This window comes from Desmodus rotundus, chromosome 12 (genome assembly GCF_022682495.2).
Source record: "Desmodus rotundus isolate HL8 chromosome 12, HLdesRot8A.1, whole genome shotgun sequence".
NCBI lineage: Eukaryota > Metazoa > Chordata > Mammalia > Chiroptera > Phyllostomidae > Desmodus > Desmodus rotundus.
In genome coordinates this window covers 85,829,090-85,842,643 of record NC_071398.1, presented here as the reverse complement: position 1 = coordinate 85,842,643, position 13,554 = coordinate 85,829,090, and the positions used below count along the sequence as shown (strand labels likewise).

The following is a 13,554-nucleotide window of genomic DNA, read 5'->3' as shown; positions in this document are numbered from 1 at the left end:
TGAATCTATCAAAGTAAAAAGCTCTACACAGCAAAGGAAACAATCAACAAAATGAAAAGACAACCTATCAAATGGAGGAAAACCTTGGCAAATCATATATCAGATAAGAGGTTAATATCCAAAAAATATAAAGAACTCATAAAACTTAATAGCACAAAAACAAATATTCTGATTAATAAAATGGGCAGAGGAACAGAACAGACATTTTCCCCAAAGAAGACATACAAACAACCAATAGGTACGTGAAAAGGTATTTAATCATCAGGGAAATCCATATCTAAACCACAGTGAGATATCACCACACCAGTTAGAATGGCTATCAACAAAAAGTCAACAGGTAACAAGTATTTGAGAGGACGTGGAGAAAAGGGAACTCTTGTGCACTGTTGTTGGAAATGTAAATTGATGCAGCCACTATGGAAAACAGTATGGCAGTGCCTCAAAAAAAATGAAATGGAACTATACTGTAAAGTATGACCCAGCAATTACACTGCTAGGTATATATCCAAAGGAAACAGTATCAGTATCTTGAAGAGGTATCTACACTCCCACATTCAATGCAGCATAACTTACAACAGCCAAGGAAACAACCTACATGTCCGTCCACAGATGAATGAATAAAGAAAATGTATACACACACACGTAATGGGATATTACTCAACCATATATATTAAGGAAATTCTGTCATTTGCAACAGCATAGGTAGACCTTGGGAGCATTATGCTAAGTGAAGTAAGTCACACAAAGATAAATACTGTATGATCTCACTTATATGTGGAATCTAAAAATAACTAAACTCACAAACAGAAAAGGCAGTGGTGGTTGCCAGTGACAGGGGGTAGAGGTCATGGTGAAGTAGGTAAAATTGGTCAAAATTTACACACTTCGATTTATAAGATCAATTAATTCTGGGGATGTACTGTGCAACATGGTGACTATAGTTACAAAACTGTATTGTATGTTTGAAAGCTGCTAAGACGACCGGTCAAGATGGCAGCATTGGTAAACACAGCTCACTGCCTCACATGAACACATCCAAATTATAACTAAAATATAAAACAACCATCACTCAGAACCATGAGAAATTGAGGTGACAGAAGTCTGACAATTACGGAAATAAGGAAACCACATCCATCCAGACTGGTAGGAGAAGCAGAACAGGCTGCTCCCACATCCACACGTGGTGAATAAAAATTTAGGAGGGATATCTCGGGAGCAAGGAGTCCTGGGCCACATCAGGCCCGCCAGCCCAGGGTCCAAGACAGGAAGATAAGACCCATAACATCTGGCTACAAGAAACAGTGGGGATTGAGTCAGTGAAGAAACTTCTGGAGTTCCAAGCAGTTCCTCCTAAAGAACCCACACATGGACTTACTCGGACTCACCTCCTCTGAGCTCCAGCACCAGGGTAGCAGCTTGAAAGGTATCACTGGCATACAGGCAGAAACTGAAGTGTCTGGCATCAAGGCAAGATCTGGGGGAGAGATTTCTCCCAAACAGAAAGAAGGGCAGATGACAATGTACCTTTTCTGAACCTTCCTTACACAGAGCTGGCAGGCTGGTACTCTCAACCTAGCTAAAAATGTTTGCCCCACCCTGGTGAATCCCTAAGACTCGGTCCCAACCAACTTAAGGCCACCCATGCTGCTTTTCCATATGAATGGCTGGTCTTGGCTCATGATTCACAACTTCCTAAATCCTCTCAAACAAGCAACAGCCAGTCTCACTGAGCCCCCAGTGCCTATACCTCTTGCTAAGTGGCCCCAGGACTGGAACTAGCAGCAGCCAGCCTAGCTTCACAGCTTGGCTTCTCCTGGGAATCTCCAAGCCCAGCACAAGTAGCAGCCATCTCAGATTGCTTTACAGCTCAGGCAGGGTGGCTCTGGGCAAAACACAGGTGATGGCTAACCTTAGCCTATATCACCCAGGAAACCCCAGAGCCTGCACACCCAGTGGACTGCTACAAACCATGTAGGAATACCACCATCCTGCTCCCGGACAGCTGATCTTCCATGGTAGACAGAGGTTGGTGGTCAGTGGTCACAGCCAGTCCTTACAGCTGACTGGCCTTAGTAAATCCCTCCCATTGATCTGCCATCAGCAACCAAGGCTCAACTATAAGAAGGTGTACTCAGTCCACACAGTGGATGTACCTTGAGTACCCAGCTTGGGTGATTGGGGAGGCTGTGCCACTGGACCCTACAGGTCACCTACTACATCAGGCCACACTAGACACAAAACCAAAGCAGCTCTACCTAACACATAGAAACAAACACAAAGAAGCTGCCAAAATGAGCAGACAAAAAATATGGCCCAAATGAAAGAACAGAACAAAACTCCAGGAAAAAAACTAAACAAAATGGAGATAAGCAATCTATTAGATGCAGAAGTCAAAACACTGGTTATAAGGATGTTCAAGGAACTTAGTGAGGTCCTCAAAAGCATAAAAAAGATCCAGTCAGAAATGAAAAATACACTAATTGAAATAAAGAACAATTTACAGGAAAACAACAGTAGAGTGGATGAGGCTGAGAATCAAATCAATGATATGGAACATAGGAAGCAAAACACAACAAATCAGAAAAAGAAAAAGAAAAAGGAACCCCAATAAATGAGGATAGTATAAACAGACTCTGGGACAACTTCAAGACATCCAACATTCTCATCGTAGGGGTACCAGAAGGAAAAGAGAAATAGCAAGAAATTGGAAATCTATTTGGAAAAATAATGAAAGAAAACTTCCCTAACTTGGTGGAGGAAATAAGACATGCAAGTCCAGGAAGCACAGAGAGTCCCAAACAAGATGCACGCAAAGAGGCCCACTCCAAGACACATCATAATTAAAATACCAAAGGTTAAAGATAAAGAGAGAACCTTAAAAGCAGCAAGAGAAAAGCAGTTAGTTACCTACAGGGGAGTTCCCATAAGTCTGTCAGCTGATTTCTCAAAAGAAACTTGGCAAACTAGAAAGGACTGGCAAGAAATATTTAAAGTCATGAAGAGCAGGGACCGACAGCCAAGATTGCTCTACCCCACAGAGATGCCATTTAGAATCAGAGGCAGAAAAAGAGCTTCCCAGACAAAAATATTAAACCCAATCATTATTATATGAAATGTTAAGGGGACTTAATAAAGAAAAGGAAAAAGACCAAAACTATGAATAATAAAATGGCAATACATACACATCTATCGACTATTGAATCTAAAAACAAACTCAGCAAACAAAAAGAACACAGACAGAATCATGGACATGGAGAGCATTTTCATGGTTGCTAGGTGGAGGGGGGTATGGGGGAGAATGGGTGAACGGGTCATAAGGTGAAAGGATTAAGAAATACAAATAGGGAGTTGCGGTATAGGAAACGGAGTAGCCAAAAATCCTAAGTATGATCCATGGACATGAACAATGATGTGGGGATTGCCTGAGGGAATGGGGGTGCCAGATGGAAGGGGGCAAAGGGGAAAAATTAGGACAACTGTAAGAGCGTAACCCATAAAACATAATTTTTTTTAAGAAGAAAATAGAAAGTTGCTAAGAAAGCAGATCTTTGCCCTGGCTGGTGTGGGTCAGTGGACTGAGCACCGACCTGCAAACCAGAAAGTTCCTGGTTCAATCCCCAGTTGCAGCACATGCCTGGGTTGTAGGCCAGGCCCCCAGGTGCAGGCACATGAGAAGCAATCAATCAATGTTTCTTTCACACAATGATGTTCCTCTCCTTCTTCTTCTCCCTCCTTTCCCTCTCTCTAAAACTACATAAATAAAATCTTTTTTAAAAAAATAATAAGAGTTAAAGAAATGGTACTATTAACTAAGCAATTTTTTTAAAAAATAGATATTAAAAGTTCTCACGGAAAAAATTTTATAACTATTTGAGGTGATAGATGTTAACTAAACTTATTGTTAGTATAAGATTTCACAATATATACATTTATCAAATCATTACATTATACAGCTTTTATTTGATACTATATGTCAATTATGTCAATTAAACTGGGCAAAAGTTTTTTTTGAATAATGTCCATGCGTTTGTTAGGAGGAGACTGATACTTTTAAATATGGTCCACGGACCAGAAGCACTGCCCTGACATTAATTACATCTGACATATAGTTAAATGTACAATATAACCATGTTACTTTACATGTCCTTTAAAAATCAGAATTCTGTGATTATGGTTCCAGTTTGTATGAACAAAAATTGATCACATTTTGAGTAACAATAAAAGGCTACAAGCAATTAGTCTACTATAACTTTTTGAATTTGATGGCACATTAACATCAAAAAACAATCCAGGGCAATAATGGATATTGTGGTTTCAGAAAGAGAGGCACATATTAAATAGAAAAAATACGGTCAGCGCTGGCTGGCGTGGTTTGGCTGATTGGAGCATTGTCTTGTGGACCAAAAGGTCACAGGTTCAATTCCTGGTCAGGGCACATCCCTAGGCTGCTGTTCAATCCCCAGTTGAGGCATGTACAAGGGGCAACAGATTGACGTTTCTCTTTCACATTGATGTCTCTCCCTCTCCCCACCTCCCTGACTCCCCATCTCTCTAAAAGCAATGAAAAAAAAAATCCTCCAATGACCAGTGAAAAAAATGGTTAAATGATAACATTCCTTAAGATAGAGGTCTAGTAGACTTGGTATCAAGTTCTATTGGAGAAATAATTCACGACCATAATCACAAAGTAACTAAGTAAATGAAATATTTTTTATTTGCTGATGTGCATCCATAAAGCTCATTTTGAAGCAAAGATTTTTATTTTTCTGGTGCCATCAAGTGGTAACATTATGAAGTGTTCTAAGGTTAAATGTAAATGACTTTAGACAAAAGAATCACACTGACATGTTTTATCTATGTCAATTAAACACCAGTGATGTTTTAGCACAAAAAAATTATCTAAAAAGAAAAGGAAAAAGGATCAGAGCTGATTGTTTGCAACTCATCCCTATTTTAACCCCCAACCCAAAATAAGAGTAAGACAAATAAGAAAAATAAGTAGATCTTTAAGACCAGAATGCTCCACTAGCAAACAAAAAATCCCAATAGAGCCCTGGCTGGTGTGGCTCAGTGGATTGAGTCCTGGCCTGTGAACCAAAGGGTCGCTGGTTTGATTCCTAGTCAGGGTACATGCCTGGGTTGTGGGCCATGTCCCCATTGGCGATATGTGTGAGAGGCAACCACATATTTATGGTTCTCTCCCCCTTTCTCCTTCCCTTCCCTTCTCTCTATAAATAAATAAATACAATCTTTTTTTAAAAACCCAAAAGATTTTTAAACTATTTGAAAAACAAGTCTGTATCAAAATGATGTATGTTGTACTATCAGTCAAACCAAGAGAAATGCTCCTTTCTGAAGAAGCTCCATTAACATGGCTGTAAAATAGCTATTTTTAAGCCAGAATGCCACAAGGACAAAGAGATCCAGAGAAAAGACAGCAGCAACAGGACTGCAGGTGAAGGGCGGTTATGGACTTGGGGGACCTGCAGCTGCCTGACATACATGGCACTCGATCTCTCCCAAAGTTCAGGAACTGGTGGCCCGAGGCAGCCGTGGACATGAACGTAAAGGATTAAAAACAACAGACTTCGTTGAAATCAGTTAAAAAGCAGTTAGCGGGCCACTACACACACTTCCTATTCCGTGCCACACAGCCAAGTCTTCGCACCACGTGGGGAGAATGAAAGTTTAAATCCTAAAAAGTACAACAAAACGCTTCCAGACCACAGGACACCCGGCACAGTGAGGGCAGGAGTCAAAAAGCGTTAGTAATACGGGATGTTGTGGTAATCTCGGTGATGCTAACAAGTCAAAGACCACCAAAAAACAATGAAAGTAGTGGTTTTCTAGAAAGAAAACCATGGGAGGAAGGCCCCCTCACCCTTCCATTGGTGTGACCAGGAAGTCATGGCACTAAGTGCAGCATGCTTCACTCTGCTGCTACAAGGAGAAGCAGTTAAACAAAAACTGATGCTTAAAACACAGGTAAGGTCTTTACCGACTTCAGCAACATTTAACTCCACATGCCCCGTATCACCCCCATTCGCCAGCTGACAGTTTGCTGCAACTAAACAACACAGAACAAAAACAGCAGGCAAATCCGAAAACCTTTTACACTCTTAGTTAAAAGCCCCTTTCACCTTGTCTATTCAGGCCACTGAGAGCTAAGGCTCTAAAGAACCTCCCTGTCAACACTCCTGAGAGAGGTGAAGGCTGGTGAACACTGACCATGTCAGAAAACCAAGTATTATTCATAACAGAGACTTAGAGACTTGATTTTGTAAACCCTATTTTGTTGATTTATTGATCGAAGTATATAGTTCAGTATATCTGATACCGTCGTGTAACTAGAGGTATATATCCATATACAGGTCACTTAATCTTCAGTTATTTACCGTTTCAGTCTGTTTCTATGTAGGACTATAACATAAGATATACTTGTATGCATATATTTCTTTTCCAGATACCAACATAAGAAACATATTAATACAGATAAAACTGTACCTTGAACACCTTCTAGGAGTAAATCAACTCCCTTCCTATAAAAATCAGAAGCAGCTTCATAGTCATCTTCTTCTTCCTTTTTTAAAGCCAGCTTTATTAATTCTCCTGCTTTCTCCAAATAATCTCTCTTGCCAAGCTTGGATTTTAAGCTGCCAGGAAAGAGGCTACGGTTTTCCCGTTCTTCTTCTGTTTTGTTTGGTTCGCTGTCAGAAGCAACAGCTCCTAGTGCTGAAGGATCCGAAGAAAGACTGAGACCAAAAGTTCTAATGGGAGAACTTTGATTGGAAGCCATTCCATCATCTAACTCAGCAGGAGAATCCACATCAACAGTGAGAGACACCAGGTCGCTGTCACTGGAGAAGCCTGGAAATGTGATCGCAAGAGTAAACATATTAAACTGAGAATCAACCAAAAGAATACAAATCATGCTGACCATTCACTTTTTCATTCTGCCCAAGTCAATTAGGAAGGCTGGAATTTACTATGGAAGTCAGTGTCTGGCAAAATGTTTCAGCTCAGTTCATGCATTTGTGCACTTTCGGTAACTCTGGGAGACCATCTCTTTGCCTTAACTACCAAACTAAAACCGAAGACAAGTCTTTATCCAGCCTTGGTGTCAAAAAGAGCCTTGACCACAAGATCTTGTGAACCATTTTTAGAAAGCTGGTGCTTGTACATACAGCTGCTGTGAACAACAGTATCATAAGAAAGGGGAAAGAGTATTAAGAGCTTTAGAGCAAGTAAAAAACAAAGTTCTTGAAACCCAGCTCTTAAAACGTGTTGTGTGACCAACAGCAAGTTACTTAATGGTATTAATTATTATGCAGGGCATTAAATGACGAACAGAGTTGAAGTATACGAAGCCTAATAGACTATCACTAAATTATATTATAGCAATTATACAATAATTATTTAACTATTAGATGACATATAGTCCGAGGTGTACGTTCAGGTCACTGTGCACATCTGGAAAATGTATGCCATTTAGTTTTTGTTTTCTTTTTAAAGAACTGAATTTTTAATTTTTTTGTTTCAGACTCTTCCACAGCTTTTGGAGATAGTTCTGACCTGTATTCATATATTACTTTTATGACAGAAAATCAATAATAGGTGCTGTTGAAATTTGTAGCAATGAAAATTACTTCTCCAATTTCATATAACTGACTTCATGGTAAATGAGCATAACCTACAATAATGGTTATCAACCTTTTGCATCTAAAAGCCTCCCTTTCCATTCTTAAAAATGACTGATGGCCTCAGAGATTCTATTATGTGGATTATATCTGTAAATATTTACCAATATTGATATTTAAAAAACAGACTGAAAAATTTTTGATTAAACATTAAAGCCTATTACATAACTTTATTTTAACATAATTTTTATTTTAAAAAAGTGTATTTTTCTAAACAAAAAATAGTCAGAAAAGTGGCACTGTTGTACATTTCTGCAGATCTCGTTCACAGAAGACAGCCAGGTTCTCCTACCTGTTCTGTACTCAGTCTGTTCTCGGAGGCTGTTCTGGTTGGAAGATTAGAATAAAATGTTACGTAGAGATGTAACTGAAAACAGGGTAAATAGTAGTAGTCTTTTTAATATTGTCTTTTGATAACACCAAAACTTGATGAGTGGCTGTTTCTCAAAGCTTAGCTGCTATGTAGAACATAAATTCCTATCAGTAAAATTTCTGGTGCTATCACACTCAAATCCATCAGTCAAATCCACATTGAATGGATCTTTTTATCCATCATGAGTGTGTAACTTCACACACTGGACATTTTGAACATACTGGTTCCCACAGTTACACAGATCTTCCAAATGGTGACAAATCCCATATTACAATATCACCCCCAAGACCACAGTTGTTACTATCACCATCGATTTCACCAGAAAATTATTTAAATATCGGAAAACTGTCAAGCTCAAAGTAGCAGACACAAGTTCTCTAAAACTCTAATTTTGGGTTGCAAAGCTGAATTTTATCAGCGGCAACAAATATGGTCAGTTGTCTTCCTTCAAGTGTCAGCTCACTTAATTTACTTTTGAGAAAATATTTGCCAGACTTCCAGTCAAGATGGCAGCACAGGCAGACATAGCTCACCTCTTCAAACAACCACATCAAAAGTACAACAACCATCACTCAGAACCATCAGAAATCGAGCTGAATAAAGTCTGACCACTACAGAATTACAGAAACCACATCCATCAGGACAGGTAGGTGGTACACAGACTTAGAACAGGCTGGTCCCACACCCACATGTGGTGGAAAAAAACGGGAGGGATATCTTGGGAGACTATTCCCAGCCCAGGATTCCAGTGCCAGGATTTTAAGTTCCCACAACTTTTGGCTGCAAAAACCAGCTGCGATTGAGTTAGAAGAAGAAACTTCTGGAGCCCCAAGCAGTTCTTCTTAAAGAACCCACACATGGTTCACCTACTCAGACTCACTCCCTGAGCTCTAGCACCAGAGTAGCAGCTTGAAAGGCACCAGCATACCAGGAGAAACTAAAGTGTCTGGCATCAAGGTGAGCAGAGGCCCTTGTCTCTTTTCTAAACTGTCCCCCACAGCCACAGAGCCAGCAAGCTGAGATTCCATTAACCTGGCTAACACTGTTTGACCCACATCGAAGATCCCCAGAGACTCCACCCCACCCAACTTACAGCCCCACCCAAGCTGCTTTTCCAAGTGAATGGCTGGTCTTGGCTCATGATTCACAACTTCCTAAATCCTCTCAAACAAGCAACAGCCAGCCTCAATAAGCCCCAGGCCCAGCATTAGCAGCAGCCAACCTAGATTCACAGCGTGGCTTCTCCAAGCCCAGCGCAACTAGCAGCTTTCTCAGATTGCTTTATAGCTCAGGAAGGGTGACCACAGGCAAAACACAGGTGGGAGCTAACCTGGGCCTGCACCACTGGGGAAACACCAGAGTCAGGGCACCTAGTGAGCAGCCACAGACCATGTCAGAGCACCATCACACTACCCCTGCACAGCTGATTCTGCACAGAGGGCTGAGGGTGGTGGTCACTGGTCACGGCCAATCCTTGCAGCTGACTGGCCTGGGTAAATCCCTCCCATTGATCTGCCAACAGCAACCAAGGCTCAACTACAAGAGGACGGTGTATTCAGCCCATACAAAGGGCACACCTCAAGCACCCAGCCTGGGTGATAGGAGAGGCTGTACCACTGGACCCTACATGACATCTACTACATTAGACCACATTACCAAGACACAGAGTCAAAGTAGCTCTACCTAATACATAGGAATAAACAGAGAGGCTGCCAAAATGAGGAGACAAAGAAACATGGCCCAAATGAAAGAACAGAGCAAAACTCCAGAAAAAGAGCTAAATGAAATGGAGACAAGCAGTCTATCAGATGCAGAAGTCAAAACACTGGTTATAAGGATGTTCAAGGAACTTAGTGAGGTCCTCAGCAGCATAAAAAAGACCCAGTCAGAAACGAAGGATATACTCATTGAAATAAAAAACAATTTACAGAAAAACAACAGTAGAATAATGAAGTAGAGTGGATGAGAATCAAATCAATGATTTGAACATAAGGAAGCAAAAAACAACAAATCAGAACAAGAAGAAGAAAAAATCCAAAAGAATAAGGATAGTGTAAGTAGCCTCTGGGACAACTTAAGAGGTCCAACACTCTCATCATATGGGTGCCAGAAGGAAAAGAGATATAGCAAGAAATTGGAAATCTATTTGAAAAAATAATGAAAGAAAAATTCCCTAATTTGGTGAGGGAAATAGACATAGAAGTCCAGGAAGCACAGAGAGTCCCAAACAAGATGGATGCAAAGAGGCCCACTCCAAGACACATCATAATTAAAATACCAAAGGTTAAAGATAAAGAGAGAACCTTAAAAGCAGCAAGAGAAAAGCAGTTAGTTACCTACAGGGGAGTTCCCATAAGTCTGTCAGCTGATTTCTCAAAAGAAACTTGGCAGGCTAGAAGGGATTGGCAAGAAATATTTAAAGTCATGAAGAGCAGGGACCTACAGCCAAGATTGCTCTACCCAGCAAAGCTGTCATTTAGAATCAAAGGGCAGATAAAGAGCTTCCCAGACAAGAAAAACTAGGAGTTCATCATCACCAAACCATTATTGTATGAAATGCTAACGGGTCTTATTTAAGAAAAAGAAGACCAAAACTATGAACAATAAAAAATCTATCGATAAATCTAAAAAACTAAGCAAACAGAGACAGAATCATGGGTACGGAGAGCATTTTGATGGTTGTCAGATGGGAGAGGGGTGTGAGGGAATGGATGAAGAAGTGGGAGAGTTAAGAAGTACAAAAATAGGTTGTTACAGAATAGCCATGGGGACGTAAAGTACAGTGTAGAAAATGGAATAGCCAAAGAACTTATACGCATGTCCAATAGACATGAACAATAGTGGGGGGACTGCCTGAGGGAGTGGGGGTGCTGAACGGAGGGGGCAAAGGGGGAAAAATCGGGACAACTGTAATAGCATAATCAATTAAGTACAATTTAAAAAAATAATTATAAAAATAAAATTTCTTAAATGAAAAAATATTTGCCAAATTCCCAATTCTGAATAACGATAGTTTGTGAATCATCCTTTCGGCAAAAATGGTGTTCCAGCAAAAAAGCAGCTAGTTCATGGCTCAAACATCTGCACGGGTACTTTCCCATAAGACAACCATGGCAGTTCAGGCTGCAGAAGTGTTTTATACATACTTCCATTTCGTCACACAGAGTATCAAAAAGGCATGTACCCAAAGACGCAGATTTAATAAAGTTAAGTTTTTCCTGCTTTAGCAAGGATACTCACTGCACTGGCACCACGGCAAGTGTGTGCCCTGATCACTGATGCCGGCTGGGGTCACTGTCCCCATTCACGCTCCCGCACAGTTTTATCCACCATTGTTTCTGCGTCATAAGTGCAAGTATCAATCAACACAGCAAAAGGCAAGCCATTTCCCAGAGGATTAACAAAACATTTCTGCCTTGGGACTCCCTGAAAAGGTCTCAGGAATACCCAGGGGTCTAAAGACCACACTTTGAGAGCCACTGATCTCTACAATCAAAAAAGACCGGCAACAGGGTTATCAAAGTTAGGCTCGGGAACAGCCGAGAGCTGCGTCACCCTTGGATACTCAAGTTTGCCTAGTTTCTCAGGAAACTCAATACATTAAGAAGGAAATTATTTCCTCAGTGACTCAAAATTACAGGTGAATTAGACTGTATTATTCTAGATCAGGGATCAGCGAACTTTTCTGAGGGCCAGAGAGTACGTATTTCAGGCTTTGTGGGCCATCTCTCACAACTAACCAACGCTGCTGTGACAGCACGACAGCCGCCACAGACAATGCACGGGTGACCACGCACGGCTGTGTTCCAATAAAACTTTACAGATGTTGAAATGTGAATTCCATATAATTGGCACACGTCACGAAATCATATTTTTTTGAATTTTGTCAACATTTCAAACATAAAAACCATTCTTAGCTTTTAGGTCATAGAAAAACAGATGACAGGCTAGATTTGGCCCACAGGCTATACAGCGTCAACCCCTGTTACAGACGCAAATGGCTTACTTCACGTCAAATAACGTAACTTACGGTAAAAACTTGTTACTGGCAGCTAAACTCAAATTTCTCATCAGTTTTAGACATGACTCCGGCACCCTGTCAATATATCCTGTTTTCAGTGTTTTTCTTTCAAATCTTCAGAATGTCCATAAAGAACTAATATTTTTTTTATTTTTTTTAATTTTTGGCTTGTACAGCTAATCGCAGAAGAAAGGAAATGCTGTCAGAGACCTTTGGTCGGCTCTCCCGTGTCTTGTCACTGTGACCTCACATTGTATGTCACACCGGACCGTTTCATCCTTCACCTGACTCTCCTCTCTAAGCGGGACCGCAACACCAAAGGGCAAGAGGGCACAGCTGTGTACACGCAGTTTCTTAGCTTTGCCCACAAACACCTAGTGTCGTAGTCACATTTCCTCTTACCTTTCCAAACTCATTTTATTAGCAAAGGAAACCATGACTAAATGAAATGAGATCAGAAAAGTAAGACCATGATAATACTGAGGGACAAAGTCAGATAGCAAAATAAAGAAATAAATATTCTATCAAATTGTTTCAATTTCTACCTAATTCTAAACGAAGAATCTTTCAGAAAAAGCAAGCAAATAAAAACTGATGGGTTAGGAAGAGGAATTTTTTTTAGCCTCACTGGGAGAAGCAAAGGGAAACAAAAAGACTTCCTGTTTAACCTTTTTGGATGATAATCTGGCGATACATTATCAGATGCAAAAGAGTGTTTATATGACCAAGTCAGCCAGCAATTTATACCAAAAACGATCAGAGATATGAAAAGAGGTCTCTGTGTGAGACCATCCACCAAAAAAAAAGGTGAAAATTTTGCAATGACAAATTGCTAACAATAGATTATGATTCGTACTTATGATAAAATATTATACAGCTAATAAACGTGTATTATAGAAGAATGTTTAATGCTTAAGTAGTCAGATCTATTTGCGAGAATGACAAACTGCAAAGCAGTATATACACACGCATACATACACATATACACATATACATATGCACGGACACACATACATACACACACACTATAGTGCTCATTTAAAAACACAAACACAGAAAAAACCCTAGAAAGGTACACTGGACACTAACAGTAATTCTCCCTGCATGGTGGGATTGCAGAGGATGCCAATCATATTCCTCCTGCGTGTACGGCAAGCCCTTCAGGCTCGGTACAAGAAGACCATCGGAGCAGATGCGGCAAGGGCAAAAACTGAGAATCTAAGGAGTCATCATTTCTGAAATACTGACCTGTATAAATTATCCAGCAGCCAGTGCCCAGGAATCCCTAACTCCAGAGAGAGAAGACAGAACAGGATAAAGACAGCTCTGTTAGCACACTGGCCCCTGATGCTTCCCTGCCCATCCCCTTCCTTTAATTTTCCTCCTACGATGCGCCCACTGTACCTAAGAAACCCACCCTCACCGCATCTCCTCAACCGTTCACTGCACCTAATCATCTTTTC

General features: G+C 40.5%; 1 protein-coding gene across 4 annotated transcripts in view; it reads right to left on the bottom strand.

Moving 5' to 3' along the window:
- RPS6KC1 (ribosomal protein S6 kinase C1) overlaps positions 1-13,554 on the bottom strand; it is a 147,466-nt gene that overhangs the window by 89,217 nt on the left and 44,695 nt on the right. For all 4 annotated transcript variants that reach the window (XM_024552435.4, XM_024552442.4, XM_071220014.1 and 1 more), the window contains one exon: positions 6,505-6,867. In XM_024552435.4, the coding sequence (XP_024408203.2) occupies positions 6,505-6,867 (363 nt within the window). The remainder of the gene's footprint in view (positions 1-6,504; positions 6,868-13,554) is intronic.